Raw genomic sequence first — 26622 nt, forward strand, 5'->3', positions numbered from 1 at the left:
TTTTAAAACCATTTAGCTGAATTGGTTGAGCCGTTCTTGAGTTTTACTCATAGCTCATAACATTATTTAGAGTTACATTTTTATTACTTACATTGCTAGGTATTCATTAAATTAATATCAAAAAGTTTTTAAATTTTAATACATAAACAATTATACTTAAGTACTTACCCTATATCAAAATAAATTATAATAAATAATATCAGAAATTTTAACAATAACTATATTAATATGTGTTCAAACTTATTTTGAAATATCAACATAAACATTTGAACATTCTACAATTTTATCGTTTTTTTACTAATCACTGATTAATATACCTACTTACTTAAATTATGTTTTAAGCAAATAATCTCCTTTTAACTTTTTCTTCACAAGTAAAAAAGTCCATGATTCACCCCAGCAATATTTTAACCAACCTACTGTATTTGTTCACCAATTCTTGTAAGAATACCCACCGAGCGATTGTTTACCTTAGATACCCAATCTTTGCATATTTAACAACATTTAAAGCGAAATAAAAGTCTAAGCCCTAGGCAGACAATAATATAAGCAAGTCGAATGGTTCACAAGGCGCACACGCAATACTCTCACGTGTGGCTCAGTAACGAGGATATATTTGCGTATGAAAAACACGAAATACCTCTGAATTGTGGAGGGAATAAGACATTCAACCCTCTCCTCCCATACTAGCCACCCACCGACCCTTTTAACTTTCATCTCAGTCGAGTGCTCCGTCCACATACTTTTGTTTTATTTGATCAATGTTATTAAAATGTCGCCGGCTTATAAGATTATACATATCTGACTGTCGCAGGATATGTAGAATTTGCGATTTTAGAGCGCGACTTTTTGGTAATATTCCGGAACATGATGTTAATTTACTACGAATGACATACATCGTAATTAGTAGATATCAAGCTACAGCTACGCTTGAATGAAAACTTCCTATCAATGACCTCTTTTGGTCCGCAATGAATGTTGTTTGGATTTTATGGAAAAGGCTTTTCACGCTACTACTAAGCTTAATCGTCGAATTTTTTTTACCATTTCTTTCCTACCTTGCACCTGTCTTAATTATGTAGCATTTATGGTGTTCACAAAACTTAAAAAGTTAAGAATTAGGACATTATAATACCTTTCTTACATTCCATTTCATCTCCATCTCCATTTTTGTATTAGTTTTCAATTGACGGTCAATATCAATTAAGCACCTTAAGACAGTTGAAGCAGTAGAGAACCAGAGACAATTATAAAGCAGTGTTTTGTGTACAGGTCACACGATCGTCAGCGTCGCCCGTAATCACTGCTATCCATTCTGTTAAAACCACCCGGGGTTAAATTAGTTAAGTAGACGCTTCCGTTAATCGTCGGTCGGTCGGTGCCGGCCGGCCGCTCTAAATGGATTAATTTATACTTTATTATTATGAACGAGGACGATTTCGGTGTCATACGAGGATGGAGTGATTGTGTTGTGATTGCTTGCGCTTCCTATGAAGGCATCCTTTATGAAACGATTCAGCCTCGATTGCGCGCCCATTAAAATCATTTACACTTACAGATTGGTGTTGTAGCATGTTTTTGCTACAGTGTTAAAATGGAAAAAGGACTTGACAAAAGCTTCCAATTCACAATAACTGATAGAATTACAAATGTTGGCATAATTATAATTTCCCTATTAAATAACAATTAGCAACATGAAGATTTCAGATCTTACATTTAAGATCTGAATTGTTGCCATTTTCTCGCCATCTCATCATGCGCCACTTTATTTTGTGCAGTTACAAAGAGATCTATTGCACGCATTTGAACAACAAAGAATAAATAAACGATCTGGGATTGTTTAAGTGAACATTTCTCCTGAAATTTGCTCTATTTGCTAACAATTTTTCGAGCTGCAATCTATTTCGTCATTGCTATGATATTTCTTAATAATATAATTAGGTATCCTATTAAATTATACAGTTAAAGTATAATTTAATAGGATAAAGTTACGGGTATTTTATAAAAATATATTTCATGCAAAATTTTGGTTACGTAGCTATGTACGAACCTTTTATGCAAACCTGATTACTTATAAAAATTTTAAAAGCAATTATATCAAAATCAAATAACACCTAGTTACTGCCAATGCTATTTCACATAATGGCGTAACAGTGCAGTCAGAAGTCGACAGAAAAGTTTGGTCAGCCAAGTTGCACATCAACAATCGTCACTACACAGACAAGACACCTGAGTCGCTGGGCGCATCGCTCACTGCAATCTGTACATTATTTCTCCATTGTTCGCGTAACGAGTCCCTCCCGGCCCCCCCTCCTCACACCTCCCGGTTCCCACACCCGGCCCCGGGGCGGTGGGACTCGCTCGCGCCTTTCTTTTATCATTCCTCTCTTTATTTCCGAATGCAAATAATCCTCCACACGTGTGAGAATCGAAACCATTGTTCTCGCCACCCGACCCCACCGGGGACCTTGGTGACGCAATCTTTTTCTTCACCATTTAGGTAACTCTAAGAACTTATTGTGTTACATTTGCCTATTCGGAGTGCATAATTGACTGTTTATTAGTGGTATTCATGCAAATTTCATCAAGTACCTACATTAAGCTCGCCGGTATAAGTGGTTTGCGTTCATTTTCAAAAATCATCGATTGCAGTAAGTATAATTAATGTATGCATGATTGAAAGAAATGGAAAATATGACTTTAATACTACCCTAATTATGATACCTACCTTTCTAAATATTTTAAGAATATATTTTGAAGAATTCGCTACATGGCCTTGTTACTGAATTCCTCGGATTCCGAGTCGTTGTTAATAGTCATTAAAAGTAGATACAAGTCGAAGAAAGTTTCCGTCACGTCTATTTCCGAGGTTTGTTATGAGCGAAGGACAAACACCTCGTTAAGCATTTGCCGGACGGAAGGGTGGAGCGGCAAGATTCCCAAGAAAAAAGCTAAGTGGGAAATCAATACATATTAGGCGCGATATCGGACCGGCCCGTCACTATGATGGATGAACGCACCCAAAGTTTCCGCATCGACTTTAATAATGACAATATACAAATTGACGTCCGCTGACTCTTCGGAAACGCGATAGCGCACTGTCGCCACTCACATTATGTAAACAAACATGAAGAAACGGATCGGTCGCCTTCAATTTTTATAATAGAAATCTCAATTACGGATATGTTTTTTACGTCCCATCTATCATATGGCGTCCTAGAGCCGCGTTGTCAATTGTCGCGCCGAATAATGGCATCGCCTTCGTGACGTCTCAAAGTGCGATATTGGAAGAGATCGACAGGAGGGAGTAAGTCGCGCCTCCACATATTGAAAGCTATTCGGAATTTGCAAATAAATACATGCACACGACGCCAAACCCACCGCGCCTCGCGCATCACTACTACCTTCTAAATTGAAATCGCGTTTGGTGACTGAATTGAAGGTATATGTTTTCTCCTATATAGAAAACTATCTGAATATAATTTGCACATTTCCATTTTAAAAGGATCGATGATAGATTTTCGCATTCTTATCTATTATCGATATAATACTGCTTTGGAACGCTTTTGTAGTCTCCTTTATTCCAGCATCATAATTCACATTACGTGCAATGCTATTTATGTTTTGTGGAAACCGCGCAGTCCAACAATAACATAGAACAGCTTTTTGCGACGCACCCACCTGGGACAAGCCAACCCTATCTCGTTTGCTTTGCAATACATTAACTCATATACACACGAAGTATCATGTATCACTCTTAACATATTGTATACAGAATACATATTTTACCTGATCATTTACTGGGGAGATATTTGAAAATTGATTTTAGTTAATTTAACCTGATCCATGATGTTTAATGCTTTCTCATCGTATAGTCTTACATGAGATTAAGTCGGGGTAGTTGAAAGCTCCGAGTGTGGGGGGGTGTATTTATGTCACCTCTGGGACATAGCGCTCGCCCCTCCCAATTATACCGCAGTAAAAGTCATAAAAAGACACCCGAAGTTTTTACACGAACCTAGAAGAGGCTCACGCGAAATTAAGAGGGGCGCCGAAATGTGAGATGAGCATGAATTTTTTATAAGAGCAGATGATGGTGGCCCGTTTATGATATCTTGCCGTGGATAATGCTCACGCTGCACGCGTTGTTTGTCTTGAATCATTGATGAGCCGCTTTTATTACTACCACAAGCAACATCAAATAATTAATTACCTTCTTTCGAGCTGATGACTATTTCACGGTCTCAGGCGGCCGAAATGTAATCACGTTCGCGCATTGTTTATATTCGCCTCGGGCGTGCTGCAAATATTTTAATTTTCCATCGCAAAAAGTTATGTAATACCTTTTATTGCAAGCTCCAATCTGTTTTAATGTTCGAAACAACCAAAGTTCAATGAATAAATACGTATCTGCATAATTTGCGTAATATCGAAACTTTCGGCTGTTTCGAATTTCGTTCGTGGCATTCGTTCAGTAACATTAAATAATAATTACACATTGTTCCAGATTAACTAATATTGTGTTTAAATATTAAATCAAGTTTTTCAATGCGCGGTCGTAAATATTCGTTTTATTTAATGCAATTTATGTTCGCAAAAGCAGGTCGAAAACGAGCTGCGAGCTGGTTAACTCAGCGATTTTCGTTTTGTGTACGCTTGTATGAAACAATACATTCTCACGTTTAATTTCTTTCGGCTTTCAATTGATTCTTTTACGAGTGTGTTTATTGAGCTCACGCAAATGCAAAATACCAATTGCTTATTATTTTCGTGATGCGATATTTGTACATTTGACCTAATATATCGCATCTATATCATTGTATAAATTTATTTTTAGTCAAAGAGCATTTTTAAAAAACATCCATATTTCTGAAGGCTAGGAAACATTAATTACCTCCTATCTCACAATTCCGTATAATGTGTTCGATGCACCCAAAGCAAATAAGATAAATGCATACCTGGACTCGATTCGTTGTATAATTCATATTGGAAACACTTATTTTAACACGCAGAACTATCGTCGTTCTATTGTAAACGTTATTTAATGTCGCTATAGATACATTAAAAAGTATAATAAGGTACTTGGAAGCTTGGTAATCAATTTAAAGCGTAATATATTTACCTTTATTTATGTCCCTCTGAAAATTATTTATAACAGCCGAGTAAATATATGATTTTACCTCAGCGAGAAATTATAATAACGCGCTTATTTAACGTTTAAATATTATTGCGTTTATAATAAAATCGAGCAGTTTTAGGCCACAAGTTTGCAAACGCAAATATCGCGTAATATGTAGCACGATTTGGAATGCTTTCGTAGCTCGATATGACAATAAAAGGTAGCTGGAGGTAACGGTTATGTAACGTATGCCGTACAGCGCGGGCGGTTGTCGTGTAGTCACATCGTAAAGTTTGAATGGGAGCGAGGTGTCACGCTCGATCCGCAGCGCCCTCGTCGCGTCGGAGGAGATCCTGTGCGTGCCTGACCGGCCTCCGGTCGCAGCTAATATGATTATGACAGAGCTACGTGCCGCTGCTTCGGGGATCCTTACACAAATATTCATTAATCTTTCACGGTCCGACGTCCTGCGATGGAGATTTAATCAGATTAAGGATCATCTTTTTGCGGGAAACTCGTGGACCCTTTGTTGCTACTCGCCCGTCGCACTTTTGTGTTGAATTTATGATAGACGATGTTCGCTCTGAATGTAAATTACTATGTACAGAATATTATTACGTTAGATGATATTCTTTTGTAGATAAGTAAAATACAAGCACATGCCTTTATCTGTTTATAGACGGCTCTGAGACGGCTGCGTGCCTGTGGAGCGGGTGACCTCGCCATGCAGTCTGCTGCGATACAAACATCTCGAACCCGCGCGTAATGCGAACAACATGTTACCAAAACATTTTTTAACTTAGTTAGAAGCTGTACAAAAAGCATAAATATGCACGATTATCCAAAAATGTTTACACTTAAATGGCCGAAGTCCGTTTGATTCATAGATAGGACGCGGAAAGTCGTATAAAAAGTAGAATTAACCGCGGCGAAACGCGCGTAAAATTATTTTACCATTGTATGCAAATCGACGCCGCTGTGATTATTTTATTTCCTAAGAGCCACGGAATATAAATCTTGGGTAAAAAACGAAACAGGCTGCAGAACATTTCTTAGTTGATATGTTTTGTTCTTAAATAAACAAGAAACGCAATATTTAAAATATTTATTCGTACTCACGTCTATTATAATCACGTGATATAAATAAGATTTAGTTATTTTAGATAACTAAATACAGATTTAAAATTCAAACTGTTTATTTGTAAATAATCAAATAATAACCTCCATCGCAAGGTACGTATATAAGACAAATTCTGCCCACCATACACTAAAGTGCAGTAACAGCAAAATCACGATTTCGAGTAAAACGCATTTAAAGTTAAGAATTGATTTTAAAAAATCAACAGAATGATAAGCAAAAAAATTTGAATGCAGAAAGGTTGTAAAGGCATAGGTTCACACGTTAAAGCAATAAAAAAAAATATATCTTAATAACTGAATTTATTATGGCCATTTATTCTTTTTGGTGCCTATTACTGCATAGCCTTTTTTGTAAAAAATACCATTTTAAACTTAGTAAAATGCAGCAAAAAGCCCTATTACTGCGTTTGGATCAGTTATTTTGTCAAGAAACCCAACTAACATGCAGTAAGGTCAAAAAAATACTGCATTTTAGTTAGTTTTTTAAGAAAAAAGTGTTCAATTTACTAGTGCAGTAAGAAAAATAGCTAGTTCACAGTTGCAGTATTTAAAACATTAACTGCACTTTAGCTAGGAATAATCATATCTGTGTCATTATGCTATCCAAACTAATCTGCAGTAATGCTGTATTTTACTGCGTGTTTGTCAGTTTATAATGATAAAAGAATGTTAAGTATTCACAACTAAAATGCGACAAGCTTTGATTTTACTGCATTTTAGTTGGGAGTTCGTGACAATAAATTGTATTTTCTTAATTTGCAGTAAAAATAGCTTGTATGGCGGTAAATTTTACTGCGTATTAATTTTTTTTTTAATTTTTTTCCAGAAATATAAAACTATCTAAAGAACTGTAAAATTATATTGCTTACTGCATTTTAGTCATGAAACCTTAAAATTTAATCTGCAGTATAATTTATACTGTATTTTAGTTGGGAAATCACGCCAAATTGTTAATTTTTTTCGTTTGCAGTAAGTGAAAACTGTTAAATAAAAACCATTCTTATAGTCTTAGAAATAAGTAAGTTAATTCAATAGAAAGCTTAAGAAACCCGCTTTCAGAATCACTAATAAAACGAAAAATCACAAAAGGGCTGTTACTGCTCTTTAGTCTCTGGTGGGCAGAATTATAATTGTGTTATAATTAATAATCGGTATGTCAATTTGATATCCGCCATCTTGATTTCAAAACTCATTTATTAAGGCGACGCCTCACATCGGTCTAATGAAAGGCGCGCAAAAACATCGCATCGCACGGAATGTGTCACCGACGCGCTCTGGGACGTATACAGACTATAAAAATACCGACGGGCCGGCCTCTATCCCTCGCAGTTTCTTTTACAATCAATTCAATCAACAACAGTTCAAGTGACTGGATATTTTCGTGTGACGTCACGTATTGTGGTGCAGTTTGGAATTAATTGTTGGGGCTATTTTGAGTTAGTAAGAACTTTAGATGATATTGATAGAGGAAATTAGTAAAGCCGTAACATGCAGTGCCTTAAAAATATTATGCTTAGAGAATTAAATTTAATCTTATTTATTAAAAACATTATAACACAATATTTAAAATAATATTATTATCATAAATAATTCATCAAGTAGGTACTTACAGAATAGCGGAATAGACATAGAAAAGCATCCAAATCAAGGTGAAATGCAAAATACTTGGTAATATTAAAAGAACGTTAAGTAATCCGACCTTTTGCACACCCAAATAAAATGAAATCATCAACAAAATTATAATTTGCCTAACATGAATCACCAAATTCTGATGTAAAGCCGTTCATTATAACGCAAGATACTTCAATAGATATTATTCTAACGATTTCTATGTCGTCAAAGATGTCAAATTTGAACTTGCTAAAGCATATACGGATATTACGGATCCATGCGTAAGAAATTAGGAAAAATTTATAGAATAGTCGTTAAAATTGGTTGTATCATGACAAATTTTAGCTCAATCAATGCAGAACATGACTTTCTAAACGTACAAACTAAACAATAGCATCTAAACATAGATATTCAAAGGCCAAAAAACATAATTTAAATGTTTGAGTATTAAGTAAACGTGCAATTTCGAAGGATTTTGGCGTCCATTTTTTGTCGGCAGCGATTTGAGCGGACAATGGGTATCGCGAGCGGATCGAGCTCTCAAAGTAGCGTGAGCCCATTTAATTGACCACCATTCACTTAATTCAATCCATACAATATATATACAAACTGTTCTTCGGTAATTAGTAGGAGAAATATGGAGGATACCTTCGAATATATCCAGATTTGGAAGTTCGGTTTAAATGAATTAACGGAATTATTTATGCTATCAGATGTTGTGTTGTGCCTGTGCCGCAGAGGCAGTTACTTATTTATTATCATGTTCATTTTATTTTTCTAATTCTTTTAACAACGGTTATATAAGATCTCAGATTACGTGCAGACTATCGAACTTATTTGTAATCTAGTATAAGTACAAACTATTTATTCTTATCGAGTAGATTCTAGTACTAAACGACATGAAACTGGCCTGCATGAATTTCTTATAAGACCTCTTGACGCTCGGCTATTTGGATCGGACAGATATGAAATTCAACGCAAGATGGGAAGGCTGGCAACTCCCATAGATAATGTCAAAGTGTATGTAGATGTGAATAAACTTTAGAACAGGCTTACACGTATATGGCACGAGACATGGTCTTCTGAAGGCCTTGCACTTGTCGATAGCTGTCTAAAAATGCATGTTTGTACTTTGTAACGCCCTGTGACTTCAAATATCGCTGTGATGCTTTCACAATGTATTTGATACAGACTATGGTGTAAATTCCATTAAGTTTATTATATTCTTATTGTTAATTTTTAATATACCGAAGCCATCAAACTAAATATAAAAGTTTGTATTCTAAAACAAGTAGGTAAATTGTCATGTTCGAAACATTTTTTTACATATATGTAATACCTTGATTTCTGCACAAAATAACAATACATTTTTAAATCTCTATCACGAAAATAACAACTACAAAGCTAACGGTACAATTTACAAAAATACGTTCGACCCCAATCCGTTTTTTGTGTAACTGTAATTGATTTCATTTCTTTGTTTACAATTTACATAGATCGTTGCTACAACGCTCGAGTGATGAAATGCGATGTTACAAAACAAAAACAATGGATTCAATTATCCCAAATGTTAATTCTGTTGGCCGACAAGATTAATCTTTGATTAAAATAATTCTCGAACGTTCTAAGTCAGAAACGCGGAAATAATAGTGGGAGTGAATTCTAATGGTATTTCAGGTGGGGGTCACGTAGCGTCATAAATCGTATCCCTCGATAGAACAATTAAAAGACGAGCATAAAACAATTATGCAATAGTAGCCCTCCGGCTCCTCGTGATGTCATAGATTAAATCACAGACGCGATATTGGTGCATAAAGATAAAGAAATAGGCGGTAGAGCAAAAATTCGGCGGTTAAAAGTCGAGATGGAATTGATTTTTATTTGTCATCAATAAATTAGGAATCTAGGCGAGGTCTAGAACTTTCAATCGCTATTTTTTATTTCAATTCTTATTTTAGTAAAATTTTGTGCCATACATGTTCTAACCTTTCTTCTCCTTCTTTTTGACTGTTTTATCATTAATAATAATATTATTAGATTTATTTTAAATCACTCATTATAAAATAGTTGTATTTCATGTGTGTTGCATCATCACTACATAGTATAAAACAAAGTCGCTTTCTCTGTCCCTATTTCCCTATGTCCCTATTTCCCTATGTCCCTTTGTACGCTTAAATCTTTGAAACTACGCAACGGATTTTGATGCGGTTTTTTTAATAGATAGAGTGATTCAAGAGGAAGGTTTATATGTATGATAACATCCATTAAATAGTGGAGAAGTACTGTTATTTTTGAGGTTTCTAATGTGATGTCGTAAATTTATACATTTTTTCCGCTTACATTGCAAACGCAGGCTGAACCCTACGAGTTTTATCAAAATAATGTACTAAGTATTGTACACATTGATAAGGTCTACAGAAAAGTCCGCGATGGCATATGTCTATCTCTTATGGATAACCCACAATAACTCTTTTTTGTCATTTATTTTTTACGACAAATAATGGCTAATTTTCGAGGCGATTTTAACCAATACAGCATTAATCCTTAACCAATTAAATACCTTGAATACATTGTTCATTTAATATAGATCTATATGGCCCTTTACACCGTATGATTTAAGTGAATATTTTCGAAGATATTACAGATTTAAAAATTGCGGGACGTAGCGTTTGCGGCGGTACCGGCCGGCCGCCCGCGCCCGTTGCGGCAAGAGCGTGTTCACAGTTTTTCTGTAGTGTATTTTAGGTGCAATGCTGATAGCATTGCACCCGTGCGAAGCCGGGGCGGGTCGCTAGTTCTTAATAATTCTGATTATTTCATTATTAATTCTAAGTATGTAATTGCTAAATTAAACAAAAGAAAAACAATGTATTGAGTCAATGAGGACATCGTTATGTATAGTAATTGGTTGTCTTAAAAAATATATCGAACATCATATCTTATACATTCTGCTAAAATGTTTAATCTTTGATACAGCCGTAAGGTGTCGAAACAGAAATCAATTATGTATGTATTTATAAAGCAAGAGTATTTTATCTCGTGGTAGCATTGTCGAGTTATATTAGAATTCAATTGTTTTATGGCTATAAGTCTTTGCAATTCTTAATTGAGATGGCAGACGTTGAGGCTTCGGGCTAGAACGATGTTTATGAATAACCAATGGTGACTATCGGTGTGATTTATTTGTCAATTCTTAGTAAACTGTTATTATTTAAACTTGGTTAATTGTATTATAAAAACATTGATTGCTTACACGTTTTTCACGAACCTGTGATTTCATAAAATTAAAATTAAGTTTTATAGTTATAGGTAACACATGTGGTGAGAACACGTAACTTGTCTCCAAGTATAATATTTTTTATAGTGTAGTATTTAAACTCAATTTAATGTTAATATGTTCTAGTCACGTCATTGAAGCTATACAACATAGTGTGTTCAAGCTAAGTGGCGCATAGGATCCCGGTGGATTTGGCCGTAAGCGGCTCGGAGCTTGTTTGCTCGGCGCTCCATTAAAATGGGATCAGTCGGATGCAGATTGCCTGGACCCGGCGATCACGCAGAGCCAAGATAGGTTCTGCGTTCTTATGTAATTTATGTATATAGAGTCGCTAACTTTGGTATTCTATTGCTACGTTAGACGACTTCCAAAACATATTTTATGAGCTGGTTTCTGAAAAATGACCATCGATCATCAATTTTATATATTTTTATTTCCGTTGTACAGCAACAATAACACGTTGAACTCGGTATCAAATGAATTCCTACAGAATATAAGAGGTTGCGATTGCAGTGTAAAAATGCCAATAAATTGACGTGACAAATTGTAAAATTGGCCTTTAAAAGAAATATGACTTGCATTCAGAATTGAGTCACAATATGTCGGCGGTAGTCATTAGCGGTTCGCACACCGTCATTTATTTCGCACATTTAAATGAGAATTAATCCGGCATTGTGCTCAAAGTTAATACTCCGCTTCGTATTGACAATATGCTCGGTCTTTGATTCATTAGTAGCGAGGCGAACGACCGCTGCATAAAGGATCTGCATCCATCCATTCGTTCCGTCAATGCACCTCCGTTGACCTTCGCGCTAACGAGTCATCTTAGGATAATGATCACACTCAAAAGACTACGAATGACAAGGAAATAAACACAGGCATAAAGCCATTTATATTTTCTTTTGCTATTGATTCTATTAGACCGCATATTTGTAAGAACACAACAATCTGTGGAGAAAGAGGACGCTATTAATCATGTCATATTTTTCTAGAAAGTGTATTAGGGTTGAATTCGCAGAAATTACTAAAATCTGCTAAGAAATTGTAATATATCATGTTTCCTTTATATGACCCGTTGACCAATTCGCAAAAATCGCTAACCCACATAAGATAAATAAGAATCATTCGTCCTCGATAAGTCGGCGGGTCGAATAAATCATCCGCGATTTGTCTTCCTTAACAGGTAGATTTTTAAAATGTGGAAATTGTTATTCATGCAAATCTACCTTTACACGAGCTGAAATTGAATGCTAAACACGATTCTCATAAATAATAGAGGCGGGAGCCTCTGTTCTACATAAATATCGCTCAAAAACAAAAACACGGAAGTCATATTCGTAATAGATCGTCATCTTTATTTGTACAAATCCTACATTTGTACAAATATAGATGACGAGGTGGCTTTAGGTGGTGGCTTTAGCTGACAATGATCTGCATTTGCATGCATTTAAATGGACTGTGACCATAATTACAATTTACATTGACGTTGATGCTAAAGAATAGGTGTGACTAATTAACATCAATAGTTTCACCGCTATAGTTTCTCATTTTGATTTACGTAGAACAATTTTGTTCCAAATATAATCATCTCAAAAACACTTTATTTTTTTTATTTGGAATATCACATTCTGCTTATAGTTTTAAGGTCTTCAAAGTGATTCGTAATCACATAAAGCAACTAAAGCCTAATATGTATCTTCATAAAACTATAAAATATAAAACTATACAAGCCAAACTAGTCGTTTATCATAAGAAAATCTCGTATCCGTATCCTTTTAAATAAATCATAGAAAGCAAAAAGGACGCACAATCGTTAGCGTAACATTAGCAATCGACTGCGCTAGGAATAATAAAAAATTAGATCAGTCTTCACGACAAGTCTAAACAGTGGAATATTATGAATAACTTTGGCATTCAAAATTTTCCACAATTTGTATTCTATCTGGAGTATTCCCCTCGTCGGGTCCCGTAGTTCCCGATGCAAGTCATTTTAAATGCAAAGACGGCGCATTGCATAATCACCGATGTGATTCTCTATCGGTATTCACTTCTTATTAAACATTTATTTTACTCCATTTTTATTAACTGTATCGTCTACTTAAACATCCGCCAAATATACGTAGAGTATACTTGTTCATATGAATAATATTTAAATATATTTATATACAACAATGGGAACCAAAAACAAAATACAATTTTGTCTAATGTCTTACGACTGAAATGCCGTATCAATTTAAAAATAACTTGTAGAATAGATCAAACTCGCACGGTCATTATATTAATGAACATAAATTTAATTAAATTATTTGTAATTACCTATACGTAGATTAACTCAAGATACAATAACAGTAGCCGCGTCAATGGTCATTAATTTACAACTCCGAGAAAAGTGGAACGTCTTATCAATTTTTTCTTATATTCAGAAGCCAGCTTCGATTTGATTTTAATATAAAGACAGATCGGGCATTAATTAAGTCGGCTTGATGAGTTCGTGGCGTCCCTCGCCCGCCGTCATTACGGCTACATGTAGAGGCGAGAAGTTTTTTTAATTCGTTATTATTCTCTGGCGTAAAGAAATGTTAATTCGAGGCGGCGTGAAATTAACAGCCGCCGCATTGCCCTTTGTGGAGTCGGCGGCTGACTTAAACACACAACGAGTGACGAGCTTTCATACGACTCTTATAATTTGCACTTCATTACGGCTTTTTATATTAGATTCTCGAAGCGAACGCTGCTGGACCATCAATTTGTGATTGTGCGTTACGTGCGCTTATTTGTCGCGTTCAATGCGCTAATGAAGCAATCTTGCATATTACGTTGTGCGATCATTTATAATGCGAGATTGTCTATTTAACGTTTGTATTGTTTCATTTTTTTAAAGACGTCGAGTAGATTGCTTTATATTTCAACGTGCTCAATCAATATTGTTTTTATTGTTTTTAAAGTTCTTCGACTGCAAATAGCTGTCCATTTTATCTCATGTATACAACAAGGAAGGAAGAAGATTATAGAAAGGATGCTCAATCAAATAACCTTATAGATAAATAAGTTTACCTGTATAGTGTATACACATTTCAAAATACCCTAACAATACCCTCTATTACAGTGGTACCAAGTGGACAAAAACCAGCTACCACCAGAAGCGCAAGAGAAGTTCGTTCAGCTGCACCCCGATAAAGAGACGCAAGAGTTCCTCACGGCCTCCGTGGACAAGTCGTCCTGGGTCTGGACGCAGCTCTGGTACATCCTGGCCAAGTCCTTCTTGAGACACTTCTGGACAACTACTGATATTAATGGGTGAGTACTTAGAGTAATGTATCTTTGCATATTTTATTCCTGATTGGTCAACTTCGTAATCTTATTTAAAACGTAAGGTTTTCGGTCAGGTCTTTGAAAAAATAGGTTACTTATCTGGGAATAGGTATGGAAACAATCAAAGGTTCAAATAATATTACGTAAACAGAAATTTTATGCGTAATTTTAGCCTGGGTATAAATTTAATAATTATTGTCTATGAGAAACTAAAAGATATCTATAACTTTCCAAAAAGATTTCAACATCATACAAAGTAGGAAAACATACAAATGTAAAAATATGCGCTGTTATAGCAAATATGTAAACCTGGCTCGGACTATTTATAGAACAAATGACAAATATGCAGACGTGCTACTTTGTAGCTCGGTATTAAGGTAGCTGCGATTATATTATCGTGAATCTTATATCTCTATGCTTTATTATAATGTATTTGTCAAAGCTATTATTGTATGATGACAACAACATAATAATTTATGTTAAATAACATTTAGTGTGAACGAGAAGACATTTATAAATACATTAATAATTTTATTGACTTGTTTGGTATAGTTACGTGTATAATGGCTGAATAGAAAATGTTACTACAAGGTACAAAAATTGAAAAAAAAGCATATATGAAAATACTTATAAAATATGGGTTAACACTATGCCTTATTCACACAAACATCATTCACGCACAAATTAAATGTGTACTGTATTTTAAATTTTACATGATTTCAAAATCCCATGCATTCAATATTGATGAAGCAAATTATACATACAGTTACAAATAAGTAAACGATACCAAGGTAACTAGACTATATGTATACAAATCTAATCAGATAAAATGAATTGAATTTAAAACTAACGAATGATTTCTTTTACAAACGATGAATTGCCATTTGAATCACTACAATGGGGCATTATTAAGTTCGTCCAGATTCGTCCAATTACGCCAATTACAATATCCCTGTAGATATTTATGTATGTACGAGTGTATTATTTCCTCATCCATTGTGTCGTATCTGCACAAATTAACTAATTCGAATCCACACTAGTGTTGCCTTATGGGAATATCGATAAAACCTTTGCAATAACTTATGGATATCAAACTGCTAAACATGACAAATCTGTAGATTTCTCCAAAAAGTTAGGATGGGCTAAAAAGTTTAATGATATTGTATTTATATTACCTATTTAAATAATGTATAACAAATCAAGAGACAATTACCTAATCTATCATCTATCAATATCTAACCTATCTGTTTAATCCTACTTCTAACTGGTCAAGACTTTCGCATCGATTTTATCATCAAAATTTTCAACAATAAATTTATCATCTATCAGTATGAAAAATATCAAGAATCGTCATCGAGCGGTCATCAAATGTTCATCGATATCGATGTTTAATTACAATGGTCCACACAACACTAGCGTCCGGGGCGGCCTGTGAACACTGAGCAGATCGCCGTGCGGGTGTCTATAGCCGGCCACTAATAAATAATTTAAACAAATTGACGGATGAGATTTACTCATTGACTGCTTCCGTCTCTCAATTACCTACGCTTTATTTATCACTTGCTACTGATCGAGACACTCGATGCGCAGGAGCAAGCAATGAAACCACCCCGAGCCAATCATTGCGAAACGATCAAATGCGATCATTACTGACGGTTATTATTTATTAATTTATAAATGCTGATATTCTGTGCACGTAAAGCCCAATTGATCTGAAGATTGACAATCAATGAGTTAATTGTGTTTAAATTAAGAACCAGTTGCGTGAACATAAATGAAATGTAGGTAGTAGATATCTGGTATTCATACGAAAATGAAAGATATAATGTATCTTTACAAAGTATAACTAAATCAATGAAACACAATTTGCACGTTAAGTAGAAAAGGATAGGACTGAAAAAGTTTAAAAATACAGTTACTGGATAGATAAAGACAAAGAATGCCATATCGAAATAGAGTTTTCCAATTAACCGCCATTTCTATCTGTGTAACCTTTTGCTATCTTCAGCCATTAAACCCAACGTTACGTTAGATAGTAAACCAATTTGATCCAAACCATATAACTATGTATGTCTATAGTATTACGTTGGCCTCATTATTCGAACACTAAAGCAATTTAAACTGTGCTCGAGATAATTGATTAACTAGAGTTTGTTAGCGTTAAATTTGTCAGATAATTAGATTTAGTCATATCTGGCTTGGACAATACTAACACTGCGATTAAATCACAGGTCTAGAGGAGATTAATAGGTGGAGATGACACTTTGAATTGAGCTGCTCGTACCAAGTTCTGTAATTTTGCTATGAATTTTCCTCTTAGAATTTGTGCATTTATTGCAGCCACAATAATGTTTTTAAGAAATCTTACTTGAAAATTTAATTTTAAGACTAGGTAGTAGTAGTATACTAGTAGTGTAGGTATACTATCAAACTATAGGTGTTTATTCTATAGTACTGATAATATTTCATCTGCATATTCAGAATTTCAACCATTAGAAATACCATAAATCAAATAACGAACATACAAATTGAGAATAAATTAATTTGAACATTTACACCGGAAAAGTCAATAGCGTCCGAAGCGAGAGTTCATTGAGTCATTTATCGTAACTATAGGCGCAATGATTAATATCCCGGATATTTTGCTTAAGGGGAGCTAATAACGACGTCATAGCGGCTTCCTGGACAAACACCAATCAAGAGTGGCCATTCGATTACACTTGCAACATATTATGTACTTGGTCTCATGTATAATTAAATTTAAAATAGTCTTACTTTCAGGGCATTTTGCTAGGCATTTAGATCTGGCTCTGTAGTGGTTTTCTTTGTGTTGTTATTTTAATCGATCAATACAGTAAAACCTGGTACTTCTTCTTTAACTGTTTTCTCTGCTCTATTCAAGAGCCTTTGATAAAGTCATGTGCATAATCGTCATGCTGCTATATTTTTTTACTAACAACTTGTAACAACTCTATTTGTATAATTATGAATTAATACTAGTATAAATGTTGTTTTTACATGTTTCTAAGCAATAATAATAACCAAAATGTATACCTACTTGCTTTGATTCCTCGTCAAATGGCTAAACCGAACCCATAAAGCATGTCTTATGACTTTATGCACTTAATTGCTGGAGAGATTTAAAAATTCCGGACATTAAAGACTAGAAACTAGATATTGAACATTTTCTTGTATAAAACCATTAAACGATGGTCGTTATTTCTGAGCAATATGCCGTTTTACGAGTCAAGCTGTACATTAAATCACAGTAAAGGAAGATAATTATTCATTATATCGGATAATTTAACGAAATATTAAGCCAATACAAGGCATAATATAAAGGCTATAAAGTATACGTGTTTGTGCAATGAAACAGTATACAAAGGGTATCCTTAAATCTCCATTTCGACAAACTAATTACAGTGACCTTTTTTAATTGCACGCATACTCGCAAATATCTTTTTAATTGCGTTCTCGACGGCATAAAAACCAGGCCGTTTAAGTTTTATAATTGCATCTTACATCAATTACGATGCGATTATGTCGATCTTGTTTTTATTTTAACATGTAAAATTAATGTTCCCAAAATGCAAAATTTATTAAAGTGTTCCAAACATGTCGTGTGTTTTTAACATATTGGATATTTTTAATTACAACTTTTAACTGTACTGTATCAGAATAATTCCCTGTTTAATATTTACGAGTTCTGTAGACAAATATGTTTGAATCTGTGCTGAGTGTCGCAGCATCTTAACCTATACATTAAACATACAGAAACAATAGGAAAATGATATGGGCATTGTGTTAAAGATGTGTTTGGTAGCTAAATGTTGGATCGTATTTATTTATTGCGGGTAGTAAACTACAGTGTGGTCCCTATTCCGAGGCGGTCTCCACTTTTCAAGGCTCGCGATCGTTCGATAATGTACCATTAGCGCCAAGAGTCGCGCCGGCATCCAATTGTGCGCTTAGATATCGCATACAAATGTCGATCGGCTTTGCGAGGCCCGCGCCCCTCTGCCCTCATCTGCATTCAATCCCATTGTTGCCTTTATTATTGGATATGTGCGTAATCGTTAATTTATGAATCACTCTACTTGTGATTCGATCTCGCTAATGGTCACTTTTGCCAGCATTACTGAGGTAGGTACTTAAATTACGTACGTGCGTAAGCTGTTAAGATTGCTCCCTAAGACCTTATAAGTTACCATATTAAAACTTTTATGATTTGAATTCATCTTTTATGCTTTAGGATCGAAAGGAGTAATTAAAGCAAAAGCTGTAGGTAATTGTAAAACTTAATCAGTCTTACATTGGATTAAAGCGACCATGACCAGGATAATTTTAGCTTTGTCTGTCTGATGTTTGTATTCATAATAATGAAGCAAACTTTTAAATAACCAAAGTATACATGTTACTTATTTAGGCCAACGATCAAAACATTAAAAACTTATAAGGTCGTTATTTTGTTTATATCTAGCCATTAGACGAACGTTGAATGTTCAGTTGTTTCGTTCGGTATTCGTTAGAATAATGCTTGTATACACTTGTAAAGGAGCAGCATCGCGCTCCAAGAATCATGTGATTGCCGTGCGCGCGCGTAATTATTTACAACAAAAAAGCGACAGAAGCGTAATAAGGCCTGAAAAGACGCGCCGGTCGCGTCGCCGCAGTAAAAAGCGCAAAGAATACACCTCGATATGATCGCACAAAGGCCGCTCCTTCCTACCTCAATGCTAATTTCCACTATCGCGCTCACCCTCATTCATTTTCAATCGAAGCCAGGCTCCGTTTGCTTCTATTTTTTTAAAATCACATTAAAGAATCGAATATAGAGGACGTTTTTTTAGGTTACCCGGTGCGTGCGACGCGATTTATTTATTTGCGGGGTTTTTTAAAACGACATTCCGACTCGCTGTATACTTGTGTCTACCCGCAATTGGCATTTCGGACTAAACGCGAGCTATACAAAGTCACCGGTTTTAACGGTTGTTTTTAACGCTCGGTCCCTCTCGCAAGGAACCGAGGATACAAATAAATTATTAATCGTTTGTCCTGTCTCTTATAAATTAAAATCCGTTCTTTTTGTGTCGGGCGCGACCCGTTCAAGCATTTTTTGGCCGCGCCGAGCTTAGTCGTCCGTCCTCGAATTTATTAAAAAGCTTAGCGCGAGCTGAGCAATTAAAGCCGTGACAGAAATTAATACGGAACACCGGGGTGCTGCGACCGGTCCTTATCCGATATTCAACCGACCTGTGCTCCTTTTATTTGTTTAAAACATTTTTAATAATAATTAATTACGGCTTACAATCGAACTTGAATTTTTAATAAGTTGATTAATCTCCGGTCGCTCCCTCGAATAAGTGAACAATATGGAGGCAATGAAGAGGTTGAGTAATACCGTTCGTTAAAAATAATTAAGCTTGACAGGACAATAAATTGGTTCGCGTGGGTTGCGCGACGGAGAAATGTAAAACTCTGTGAAAATTATCTAATTACGTGTGTTGGAGGAAAAATCGTAGGTTACTTTTCGTAACGGTCTGGAAAATTACTCACATAAATCAGCCGAGTGCGCAGGGATAGGCTGATTTTTCTATCCACCGTCTTTTAACTTTGTTATTATTTTGATTTACCGCATCGTGTAACGGAAGCGTACATTCCAGATTACGGCTCGCGATTCCTTTGTGCTAATGATATTGTAGACTCGAATAAAGACTTCAAGCTGCTTTTATTTTCAGCGTAATATTCCTAATACCACAAATAGGTTTGCTGAAAAATAAATGTTGTGGCTAAGCCTACTTTATGGACGTGTTGGCAATTGGCATATCGCAGGAGTCTCCTTAACATAACATAAAGTGCAATTCAGGACACCGCACATTAGTCTGCGGCCATAATTATGTTATAAATATTCAAAACTTTCGTCTTCATTGTAGGATACTTTCCCAAGAATACAGAAAGATTATCTATACTTATAACGTTGAGTTTCAAAGTGTTTATAGTTTGTTCAGGCATTACTATCAAACGAAAGCTATATTGTTTATGCTCAAAATATCCTTGATTCCTGTATCAAAAATTGCAAATAATTCGCTTCCTCAACCATTCAGAGTTCATAAATCTGTTACAAATATGTATTTCACCGAGTATTTCTTCGGAACTCTTTCTCCGTAAGCTAATCGATTACGACACTGCCTCTGCAAATGACACTCCTCATGTACACGTTTTTATTACACCCGATACCTGCATTTGTCAGAAAATAATTGTAAAGAATGCGGCTTAGAACTTACTAGAAGTTTTGCTTGCGTAATTTTTCATATAAGATACAATGGGTCTTCCCGTAGCAACTAACTTAGATATTTTTCAACTGAGATATTATTTCTGTAACTTCTGTTTCTTTTTTAAATGTGGATAATAATTATTAAGCTTTTTATAGGAAAAAGATATAATTGAAGGAAGCGATTTTTAATTAATTATTATAGCATGACAGTACAGTTATGCCATCAGATGAAGGTGAACCAAGATCATTAATTGCTAAAATTACATGAATGCTGGCTACCCGATATTATCAATAAAACACAAAAGAACCTTCAAACGTTCAAAAGAATGCGCCTAATGAAATATCTTTAGTCGCAATAAAATTTGAATTCGGACAACCGTCGGGGCCATAAGAACGCTAAAACTTTTAACGGCAGGCCGAACATTTCTTAATTAGCCACTTTTTATTGTACAGCAAATTCGGTTAAGTCTAACAAAGGGGTCGTTCAAATAAAAATAAAGCTCCCACGTGACGAATCGAGGTGTTTCGCCGGAGCCTTTTTGTGACCGCGTCAACTAATCTAGTGATGGCCTCCGAGTTTTAATTAACGATCATGTTACATAGCCTCACGTACGTATAGTCACTTCGCATTATGAACATAGGGCTGTCATGTTCATGTTATTCATTTGAAATATATAGCATAGCAACATGCTCAAAATTTACCCAAATTAATGTTTAATATTGCACGCCTCATAAGCGAAGCGTTGAGGTGGGTACTACTGTCACTTCGCGCAAAACATCTGATTTTTCAAACTTAAAATGTCTTTATGTATCATACATTGCACTTGTAAGATAATACATACACACACATATTAAGAAAAAACACTATTTTTAACGTTCATGATATTTTTGATGTCATTTTTGTTATTTAAACTAGTTAAAAAACAGTTTAAAAAAGTTCTGTCTTGGACGTCCGTGTGTCTGTATGTGCGGATCCTTTTTCTTGTTAACACGATAGCGACCGAAATACTTTACTAATCGAGTCTTTTTTTTTCTCTTACGCTTGAGTATGCTCAGGAATAGAACCCTTTCATTTTTCAGGGTCTGATTCGATGTGGTTTAATTGTTATTAAATAAACAAAAATAATAATTAATAAATATTTATTAAAAAAAAATTATGAGGCGTGCACTTTTGGATTTTCCAAATTATTTTCATTTTTCAGTCTTTCAGTTTTCATAGGAACATACAGCTCAATAAACACATTAGTTTTCAATTAAATTGTATAAGATATTATTAAAATAATTCACTTGCTATCGTCTAGAGATACTATTATGACAATCAGGTTATTTTGGGAGTCAAACTAAAAATCATATTTTAACATTTTTCGATACGAAAAGGCTACTCAAAACAAATTTGTTAAATTTATCTTTTTGGTAATTAACGCAAGCCAGCTGCTACAGGCCTTGACTTAAATCTATAGGTTGAGGGTTCGACATTTATTAAGAATTTGTAATTAAAATTATCGTTTACAATTAATCACTTGTCAAAACGGTAAACACATTGTGATGTAATCAACATGTTCTTGGACCAAAACTGTCCACAGATACCTGTGTGCCTATATTTTACATTTCTTATTAAAATCATGCTACATAGTTTGTTACAAGCATGAAAGTCGCGTCTTCTAGTTTATTCTGTGTGTATTGACGAGCAAAGTAATCTACGATTTCTTCTGCTGCAGTAAGCATAGGACACTTGAAACTCTTTAAGTCGCAACCTTAATCCACTGATGACTGATTGAGTAATTATGTTGCACTCAATATATTATATCAAGAGAAACTATACAGACATGTGACTTATACCATCGGAACCAATTCATTGAGACACTAGATACACATGATGTGGCAACTGCCAGTAGGTATTCCTTTATTCATTAACTAACATCCTTTTTATTTCTGAAACTTAATTCTGTTAAATTATTCATTCAAATTTCAAAATATAATTTTGGACAACCCTACGTCCATAGCGTACAGTAATTAGTTAGAAGCCCAATCTGGCCGTATGAATACCCGCAACAATGAAGCCGGTAGCCGACGCATACGTTAGTAATTTAATCATTAAACCTTGAAAATTGTAAAGTGTTTTAATGGCGTCGAACATTGCTGTATGCAACAGGTATAACTGTGTTTTTATAACTTTTAATTTGAGCGTACTCATTTGTGCTGTGTTTACTTTTTCGCGTTCATCAGTATCCTTTAATGTAGAGCAAATATTTTAATTTCATGACTTATTGCGACACAAACAGTAGATACATAGACTGTAGATTCTACGTAATATACGAAAAGTATGAAAGACTACCTAGACTTAAATAGTATAACGGCGACGGCTGGATTTTAAAACTATGTGGGCTGGTTATATCCTCTATGTTGGGCATCGTGGGTAACTTCGAGCATCAAAAGACATAAACGGAATCTAACACTGACAATCACTAATGAACTGAAATGAATACTTTGTATAGCGAATCTAAACTCAAACTAATATAGACACTGATATAGACTCGAACAGACAAGTCCGCTCGGCACGAGCTCCAACACTTGAATGCCCGTCCGCTACCACGGCCATGTCCAAGTGCACTTCGTGAGTCATGCGCTTGCGTTCGGTAATATCAGGGGGGGGATCTCCGACACGGCCATCTCTGACGATCACACGTCCTCGTGTGTGGTCTCTGCAAAGACTACATACTCACAGTATCCTGCTCGGCCATACTGATTCTTGTCAACCATTTTAGGTCGTCACTAAAACAAACAATAATCATTATTGATCAATCAGCGCCGCACCAACGACTTATGTCGATTTCGCACCAACGAAACGAACACAACACTGAATAATGTTAATACAATGACTCACCGCAATTTCGCACCAACGAAATAAATAAAGCACGGAACATCGTCACTACAACGACACACCACAATTTCGCACCAACGAAATGAGGCCAACATTGAATAACGTCGCTACAACGACTCATCTCGCGTTCGCAACAACGAAAACAAGGATATCTCAAAAGGTCGTCGCTACAACGACTCATCTTGCTTTTGCACCAACGAAAGCAAGGATAACCCGTCGCTACAACGACATTTCTCGTTAACGCACCAACGTAACGAAAAACAAGACAAGAGACAAATGGCAACTGCATCTACTACCACTAAACCACAGCATTCAACAAACGGCACTACAATGCATTACAAAATCCAGATAAAGCATTTTACATCTCCCCTTTTACACAAAGCTCATTTTAACTACTACCACTACTAGCTACTACTAATAACCTCATGGTCGGATATTTTCCTGACTCTGTTGTGAGGATTTTGGAATTTAATTATTTGAAACGGCACTAATAACTATACCTCAACAATTTTAAGCGTACCCTTCAACTTCAGGTAAAGCTTGCTTTGATTTATTTCCTCAATGTCGAAAAGAAGATTATCACCAATATTAAATTTCCATTTAGAGAAGCTTTACTTTTATCATAACTTGATTGACTTCATTATCAATTACAGACATTAACCTCAAAGTCTCCTTTAACAAATAATAGCTCCTTCAGCTATCTAGCTTTTGTAACACGTTTATAGTGAAGTTCATTGCCAGTTATACGTCACCTAACGTATTTTGACAATATCGATGTTTGCTAGACTCTACTGCTATGTCTAGCAGTGAACAACCAAAAGCTCATGATGTTGATGATGACGATGACGACTTCCATGTTCAGCAGTGACTACGAAAGGCACATGATGTTGACGATGACGATGATGATGACTTCCATGTCCAGCAGTGTACTGCAAAAGGCTGATTATGTTGACGATGACGATGACTTCCATGTCCAGTAGTGGACTATATCGATGACGATGATGAATGGTAACTGCCACGAGCACACCTTTTCAGCGTAGGTACTCGTCACTATCTACCTGATCATTAACACCACTACTCCCAGTGGAGACTACATGTCAATGTAACTTTTTTTTTACAAAATAACTGAGAAAACATTTACTTTCTAAGCACCTGCCCGATTATCAATAATATTGGCTAGTTATCCAAACAAATTAACACTGGACTCTAGTGCCATTATACTACTTCTACTACTAGTAGTAGCAACCACTCTACACATTTTTAAAGTAAAAGAGCAAAACATATCGGGTGAAAGTATCAATTAGACTAAAACATACTCCTTAACATCATTCTTCCCTCTAAGTTCCCCTGTAGCATCAATGTGCACGAAATACTAACTTTAGAGTTTTGCTTGAATTCTACCCGAGCTAGGCTTAGAGATTTAGCAAGTGATAAAGTGTCAACTTTATATTACGCACTTACGCACGAACTTAGACACGTAACCCAGATGCATGACTACATCGTGGATATTATGTACCACTGATCTTTTACCATTTTATCTGCACCTTGACAAATAATTTGCAACCTTACCGCATATGTCTTCCAGACAACAGTAATAATTCAACATGTAACAACTCATTCTGCACGTCCAAATGCCTCTCTTGGTCCTGGCAGCCAGTCAACGGAAAGCTCAACTAGGTTGACTCGATTCTGCCCCACACAATTTGGAATAAACTAAATACATACTGTGACAGCGAATGTGCATTGCGCGATACTCGAAAGGCAACCAACCTCCTTTATACTAACTCCGTTTATTTCTGTCATGAATGATATTAGAGTCGACAGACTGGAGACAGACCCTCTCTACCTGTGAACACCTGAAGACACTCCTCTGATTTTTACTAAACGGCTCCCACCGAATTGCAATCAGTCACCACTGCAAACTTGCAAACCTGTAAATAATACCTGAAGTGCATAACTGCATTAACCACTGCTATGCTGCTGCAACTTAAACTGCGGTCTCGTGTGCATGAGAGTAAAACCTGGTCTCTAAGGCAGTAGTTCTACGTCTGTAGTAAGCAACTGGATGCTACTACCGTCATGTTTCCGTATCAGTTCAGTACCACATCCATCCGCGCTCGCATCTATGTGAACTGCGGTCATACACCATAAGAATAGGCTGTGATGTTAAAAGACTAATAAACGTTGCTGATTTGCTCATGTGATGATGAGTAATCACTAATTAATTTTACTTCCCTTGTAACTTGTAAGCACAAACAATAGTGCTATAATTTAAGAAAACTGTTAATAAACAAACAGAAATAAGAAGCTGTATAAGCTATGTGACTGTACTTTACCATCCTTAATAACAAAGCCTAAGTATTCAACACTACGCTTTCAAAACTTACATTTGGATAGGTTTAAAGAAGATACTACCTTCCATAAAGCACTTACTCCACTCCTTACTACAATCTGGAAGCGCACTGTACCTTGTTCCACGTCAGAAGCTAACCAGATAGCTACTTGGTTTCATTAATCAAGCTGTTAAAAACCCATTGACTTTGTTACGCAATCTGCTGCTCGTTCAACGCACAAAACTCCTTAGAACAGACACATTTCAACAGCTGTAACTCAGATGGTAAATTAGTGCTAATAATACACTAAAACACAACACATTGAAATTCTCTAATTGAAATTCACGCCTCTGCATGTTGGACTTATGTCCCTAATCTCTATGGTACCTATCTCTCTTCTATCGGTACCAGTGTATAATAGAGAGAAACTCAATTAACTAAGCAACACGCTTCAATAAGATGAAATTATTGTATTGTCACTATTCCTTAGTAAATGTACACAGTGTGAACTAAATCTGTCTCATTAAAGTAGGTAGTTCAAAATCGAGTCAGTTACATACGAACAATAAAGGAAGCCAATGTAAGCGTGATAAAAATCAAAACAATTTGTCGTATCAGACTTGTTACAAATAAGAACATTATTACGCAATAATGTAACACATTAGAATATCACAC

At 35.5% G+C, this 26622-nt stretch overlaps 1 protein-coding gene across 2 annotated transcripts in view; it reads left to right on the forward strand.

Moving 5' to 3' along the window:
• LOC149904114 (protein-L-histidine N-pros-methyltransferase) overlaps positions 1–26622 on the forward strand; it is a 49323-nt gene that overhangs the window by 2741 nt on the left and 19960 nt on the right. For both annotated transcript variants that reach the window (XM_090108032.1, XM_090108033.1), the window contains exon 3: positions 14254–14444. In XM_090108032.1, coding sequence (XP_089964158.1) covers positions 14254–14444 — 191 coding nt within the window. The remainder of the gene's footprint in view (positions 1–14253; positions 14445–26622) is intronic.

Source organism: Colias eurytheme, chromosome 12 (assembly GCF_061535395.1).
Source record: "Colias eurytheme isolate Ceu_HAF_F1 chromosome 12, ilColEury1 Martin Lab GWU primary, whole genome shotgun sequence".
Classification (NCBI taxonomy): Eukaryota; Metazoa; Arthropoda; class Insecta; order Lepidoptera; family Pieridae; genus Colias; species Colias eurytheme.